General features: G+C 48.6%; 1 protein-coding gene across 1 annotated transcript in view; it reads right to left on the bottom strand.

Annotated features, from left to right (window-relative positions):
- CORO2B (coronin, actin binding protein, 2B) overlaps positions 1–6659 on the bottom strand; it is a 64943-nt gene that overhangs the window by 2388 nt on the left and 55896 nt on the right. Inside the window, exons 7-10 of the mRNA XM_005862087.2 lie at positions 6502–6598; positions 4667–4779; positions 4222–4312; positions 3896–4035 (exon numbers count right to left, since the gene is read on the bottom strand). Of these exons, the coding sequence (XP_005862149.1) occupies positions 3896–4035; positions 4222–4312; positions 4667–4779; positions 6502–6598 (441 nt within the window). The remainder of the gene's footprint in view (positions 1–3895; positions 4036–4221; positions 4313–4666; positions 4780–6501; positions 6599–6659) is intronic.

Here is a 6659-nt window from a genome sequence, read left to right as displayed (position 1 = left end):
CCCCCCCCCACCTTCCACTGCTCCCCCCTGTAGTGTCCCAGGTGACTGATGTCACCACAGCTCTCCCTCCCCCAGACTCAGCTCACGGCTCCTACTTTCCCCTGTGAGGTAGGGAAGAACATAGACCTGCCCCGGGCTGGATTCGGGATCACTGCACGGCCGTTTCCAAACATCCCAAACCTAACACTTTTAGTTATCATTCTGAATGGAAACCTTTCTAAAATGCTTGCTTCAGGAGGCGCAGGATATAGACGGAATCCAGCTTTTTCCCTGACATGGAACAACCATCACAGGTACCCCAAAGTTTGCCCGGGGCAGTGATCCAGTTGCTGGCGTGGGCACAGGCAAAGACAGACCCTCACTTAGGCGACCGCTTGCATTAACCTGCCCCTCCACTTCTTCTGTAAAACAGACGGACAGATGCCCACCGAACCCTGCGGCCTGGAAGGCCGTGGCTACTGGAGGAACCCACACGCTTGAGTCGAATGGTACCAACAAGCAGTTGGGTTCCTCCTCAAACTTCCTGGGGAGGGTCGCATTTGCTCTTGCAATTGCATACTTCAATTCGATATGCTATAAACTGCTGAAATGTGAGTACAAAAGACAGTTACTGTCCTATATAAACTAAGGTGAATGGTTTAAAAAATCTTGGTAAAGGCAATGCTAAAAGTGCTGCTGCTGAATGAGTGAGCTGTGGGTGATGTAACCACAAAAGACGGGGATTTTCTCCATCTGGATTGTGTGAGAGTGGTTACATGCATATAGAAACTTCTTACACATTTGTCAAAACTTATGGAACGGTATACTATAAAGGATGAATTTTACCACAGGTGAATTAAAACCCAATAAAGTTGTCTTTTTTAAAAACTGGGGAAAACTTTGAAAAAAACAAGGGTTTTGTTTTCAGATGGATTTTAAGTTCTTCTTGTTCTATGTAAAAGAAACTGGAAATTGGAGTTAAGATGTGATTTATTTGAGAAAAACATAGCAGAGTTCATCCAGGGATGTCCTCAAAGAAACAGTTTTGGCCCTGCATCAAAAAATGTTGGATGAATGTATATGTTTTAAATGAAAACAAGTGGTTTGAAGAATGTATATGTCATTTTTATGATTTCCTCCTTTAACGGATTTTTTAAAAAAATACCAACAAACCAGTCCTGGTTTTGTCTGAAGGAAGATATGTTATTTGCTCATACACACTCCTGTGCCTTCCAAATTCTCAAAATTTCTTTGCACACTTTTTTCAACTTTTGTTTAAAAAGACTTTATTGAGGTATAATTGACATTCCATAAATGTCACCTATTTTAAATGTACAATTCAGTGCTTTTTGGTAAAGTTACAGAGTTGTGCAACTATAAGCCTCCTCCCTCGTGTCAGCCACCAGTCATCGCTTTACACTTAGATCAACGTGTCTACTGTTTAAGGCCCCATTTTCTAACTGGCTACTTCCAAGCTGCTGCGAAGATTAAAACTGTGGGTAAAACCAGAGTTAGCAGGCTCTGAGCGAATTTCTTCCCAATGAGGATAGTGCACAGGCTTTAGTGCAGGAAGACTGTGGCATCTGTTTTGTCTGCTCTGAGACCCCCCCCCTTTTTTAAGTAACATATTTTGCTCAGGAGCTTTTATTTTATTTTTATATATTTTTATTGATTTCAGAGAGGAAGGGAGACGGAGAGAGAGAGAGAAACATCAATGATGAGAGAGAATCTTTGACCAGCTGCCTTCTGCATGCACCCTTCTGGGGATCAAGCCCGAAACCCAGCATGTGCCCTTGACTGGACTCGAACCTGGGACCCTTCATTCCGCAGGCTGACTCTCTATCCACTGAGCCAAACCAGCTAGGGCCAGAGATCCTTTATCCTTCTCCAGGTCCTCATCATATAGACAAGTCTATAGCTAAATGGTATGTGATTTAAATACTAGTCAACCCTGCCTTCTCCACACCAGTACTAGAACTGAGCTCAGGCTCCTGATATGGCCCAGATGGGCTAGCAAAGCAAATCAGGTACCTCTACCTTCTCAAGGTACACACACACAAACTCTTAATAGAAAATGCCAAACATATACAAAAGTAAAAAGAATAGCACCATGAATCTCCAAGCACTCAGCAGTCAGCTTCAACAAATGGCACGTGTTACTGCTTTTCCTCCTTGATATCCACCTATTCTTGGTATCTGCTCCTGCCCACTTCTCCTGCACGCCCCCCACCCCACTTTCAGGGATTATTTAGAAGCAAATCCCATTTATCACATGATTCCATCCAGCCCTAGAAATCTCAACATCCCTCTATAATGGCACATAAACGTATTATATAACAATTACCAGTTTGCCTGTCAATTTCCACTTTAAAACTATGAGGTCCCAGAGGTCAGGAATGGTCTTATTTTTATGAATAACTAGAGGCCCAATGCATGAAATTCGTGCAAGAATAGGCCTTCCTTCCCCTGTCTGCCGGTACCAGCTTCCCTCTAGCACCCGGGACCCGGGCTTCCCTCACAGCCCGTTTCGTCTGGAAGGTCGTCCAGAAGGATGTCTGATCTAATTAGCATATTATGCTTTTATTATTATAGATAGTGGCAATCATAAGTTGGTGTGACAAGAAGCCTCTAAGGTGGCCCCCCATTGTTATCCTCTTCCCTCAAGGATCGAATGGACCTAATGATTTTCAAATGAGTAAAATATGGCAGAAGTAATAGGATGTCATTTCCAAGGTTAGACTACCAAAGGGCTGTGGCACCCATCTTAGACACCCCTCTTCCTCACTCACTCCGAGGGAAGCCAGTGCCATGTTGTGAGCTGCCCTATGGAGAGGTCCATGTGGCAAGGCCCTGAGGGGGCACCTCTGGCCGACAGCCATGAGAAACTGAGATTCTCAATCCAACAACCTGGTAGGACGTGAGTCCTGCCAGCAACCAGGTGAATGAACTTGGAAGTAGATGAGCCACCAGGAGCGACTGCAGTTCTGGCTGATACTTCACACCCTCTTGAGAGACCTTGAGCTACAGGCACCCACAGAAACTATAAGATAACAAATGTTTGTGGGGTTAAGTCACTGAGTTTTGGGGTAATTTGTTACATGGCAGTAGATAGCTAATAGTCAGCCTCTTTGAGCACTTGATGTGAGCCAGGGAGAGCCGATCTCTTTCACGCTCACAGCATCTCATATCCTCATTTTGCCATGAGGAAAGGGACTTAGAAAGGTCAGGAAACTTGTTCGGGCACAGCCAGGAAATGGGAGAGCCAGATGCCAATGCAGGTGGGTCTATGCAGCCATCTCCACCTCAGCTGCATCAAGCCAAGTGCCTGGCACATCGTGGGCGTTCTGTGAGTCCTGGCTGAGCTAAACTGTATTGGCACCACAGACTGAGGGTGTGGTTAGAAAGAGAAGCCCTCGGGGGCATGGACAGGGCCCAGCTACGACTGCTCCTGAATACTCCCATGGCAAATGGTACAAAGAGCATTTCCATAGACACCCAGTGTCTTTCACAGAACAGGAAATTGTCAGATCTCATCAGTGCTCCAGCGCCAGGAAGGAAGGCAGTGCTGTAATGCATGAGGCTGGCTTTCCTCTGTGAGTCAGGAATTTGTGTCTCCTGTACCATCAAATGACAGCGACATTCTGCAGTGGATTCACGAGGAGACTGTGAGTCCACAGGTGACTGTGTGGGTTAGTGAATGTGAGGGTTGGGGGAGGGGCATCAATATCCCTGTGATATCCCAGCCTCTATTTACAGGGGTCAGAGGCAATGGAAGCCAACAGCAGGCTACTGATGGTGTTTGTCTCAGAAAGAAAAAGGCTTCAGAATGGAGCTGGCTTAAAGGCCTGACCCCTAATTGAAATGTAAAGGCCTCACTCTTCCAGGGCCTGTGGAGGTAGTAACTTATATTCCTTACCTCGTTCTCTGTCCTGGGTGGGACGTTTTCTAATAAATCTATCCCATTGACCACAACGCTCTTCTTTTCTTTGATAGGAGCCTTAAATACCATTTTTGAGGACTTCTTATAACCTTCTTTCAAAGACATCAGCACGGGATCTAAGAAAGGCAAGGGACATGTTCTCACTGATGATGGATGGACTGAGTCAGCCTCTGCTTGACAGCTGGCCAAGTGTGAGGGAAGTTCCAACAGGAGGATGTTCGGGGAAATGGGGTGAGCCAGACTGAAGGCAAAGCCCTCACACTCTTACCTCTTTCGTGAAGCCCACCCCTTGCGGTACTTACCTCGGTTGATGCCTCCCAGCCATTCATCAGGGGTCAGAGCTGGCTCTGTGCCTGGCGTCATGGGGTAAATGTCTTCCTGGTAGGAATCTGACTATAGTGGGGGGAGCAGAAGAGGGAATAGATGGGGGGGGGGGGCTGAGAAAACCCCTGCTCTGCAGTCAGACTTTTTTCCTCGCTGACCTTCAACCATGTTACCTGCTTTCATGCCTCCAAGCCTTTGCATTCACAATGTCTCCCACTTGGAATTCCCACCCTGAGTTCATTAGCAAACAACACCGCCCCCACCTTGGAATGGCCTCCATTCCCCACCCCAAATTGGGGCTGAAGACCCAAGTCCACAGTAAAAGGGCTACTTCTTCTGGGCTCCTCCGGGCTCACAGTCAGTGAAGAGCAAGCTAGGATTTGAGGCAGAGGGCCCTTGGGAGTCCCGCCCAGCCCCACTCACCCTCCGGGGCACGATCATGGAGATGGGTTCGATCAGGCCCTTGAGAGTCACCAGCTTGTAGAAGCGGAACACCTCGCAAGCCGACACATCCAGCCCGTGCTTGGGCATGACCCCTGTGGACAGTTACACGTGGCTTCCTGGGGCCCAGGGGGTTCCCCCTTGGTGTCCCTCTCCCTGATGTCCCCAGCCAAGGGGAGAGACCCCAGCGGTTGGCACTAGATTTGGAGCAATGGCCCCTGCAGAGGGCAGCGGGTGGGCTGAGGGCTTCATGAGTCAGTTCTGTCCTGGGTGGTGACTTCTCACATAAGCCTCATGGGCCAGACCTGCTTCGCGGAAGTGCATGCTTTAGAATTGGGGTCTTTTAGGACTGGAAGGGGCTGCAGAAATATTGGGATCTAATTCATTCTTTTTATAGATGAGACTCTTGAGGGTCAGAAGGGAAGGGGCTTGTCCAAGGTCACAGAGTGTTGTTACAATATAAGCCACAGAACCCATCACCTTCTGAAATGAACTGGCTTCCTGAAGTGTCTGTGTCCTTGATCCTCAGAGAAGAAGGAGGGAAAAACCTTTTTCCATGCACCCCTCAGATTTAAATGCAGCTTGTCTGCTGTCCTGTCATAGTCTTCTAGGACTGAGAGCAGATGTCTGCATATGTGAGTGCATGCATTGTCTGTGTGTGTCGTTAGCCACACTGTCCCTAACAGCTGCACCTACTGATCATCTACCGAGGGAGCAGTGTGCAGTGTGGTGTTAGGAACACAACCTTGGGGGTAGGGAAAACCCGGGTTCGAATCCTGACTCTGACCCTCTTTATGGCTGGGAGTCCTTGGGCAAATCATGACCTCAACGAGCTTCAGGTTCCTTGGCTGGTTAGAGAAGGAAAGTAGTCAGGGGATTGAGTGTGAAGATGCTCATTAACTGCTGGGCATGGTGAAGAGCACAGATAACATTCGTTTCTTCTCCATGATGTGACCATGCGTCAAGGCTCTACCTCTCCTCAACTGGAATGGAAAGGCTGCTCTTCCAGACAAGGTCACTCCAGGAGCTGGAGGGCAGTGGTGTAATGGCACCCAAGTGGGATTTGGAGCCAGCAGACTGAGCTTGTGTTCTGCCTGGGGTGAGTTACTTGGCCACTCTGAACCTTCCAAAGTGCTGGCTGATGGTAAATGCTCAGTAGTGGCCACAGGTGAGGAAGATAAGAAATGTTTACCCTTGGTTCCTCCCTCTGTCTCCTCTTCTCCTTGAGTTCTGCTGACGCCACTTTCTACACATCTCCTGGATTCACCCCCTTCTCCCCATTGTCATGCTGTCCCCCTAGTTACCATCATTTCTTGCCAAGAAATCCACAGTGGCCTCCGAACTGGTCTCTCTGCCTCCCTCCTGCCTTTCTAAATCCATGCTCCCGAATCCACTCTCCCTACAGAAGCCGAGCAATCTTCAGCCAGCCTTTCAGATCACATCACACTGTCCCATCCCCTACTCACCCACCCAAGGAAAAGAAAACCCTCCAATGTCAGAACTGCGTTGGGCTTCCCATCTGCAAATGGGAATGAAGACACTGCATCCCTTCCCCTCTCCACGATCTCTGATGAGCAGAGATCTCAGACAATGTCAAACACCAAGGGAGGATGAGCCAGCCAAGTGGGTGGTGACAAGTGGCTGAAGACCAGCTGGCTGACCTTCACAGGGGCAGCGCCTGTAGATTCTATCTAACTTGCCCTTCAGCTGTGGCCTTCTAAGTCTGATACTTTATTGGGGGGCATGTAATCCATAAGCCAAATATCCAGTCTCTTGTTCTACAGCCTAACAGCCAGGGCAGCTTCCTGACCCCTTACCTAGGCCTTTTTGCGGGGCTGGGGAGCGGAACTCCATGAGGTAACTCAAGTAGGGCTTCCCAGTGCTGATCTCATAGTACCGGATGTTTCCATCTCCCTGCGGGCAAGGAGAGAAGGAGGTGAGGAAGGTGTGTGTGGGTGGGGGGGGGGGGTTGGGA

Source organism: Myotis brandtii, unplaced genomic scaffold (assembly GCF_000412655.1).
Source record: "Myotis brandtii unplaced genomic scaffold, ASM41265v1 scaffold160, whole genome shotgun sequence".
Taxonomy (NCBI): Eukaryota; Metazoa; Chordata; class Mammalia; order Chiroptera; family Vespertilionidae; genus Myotis; species Myotis brandtii.
Note: the sequence above shows the minus strand (reverse complement) of the source record. Positions and strands in the feature narration are given on the sequence as shown.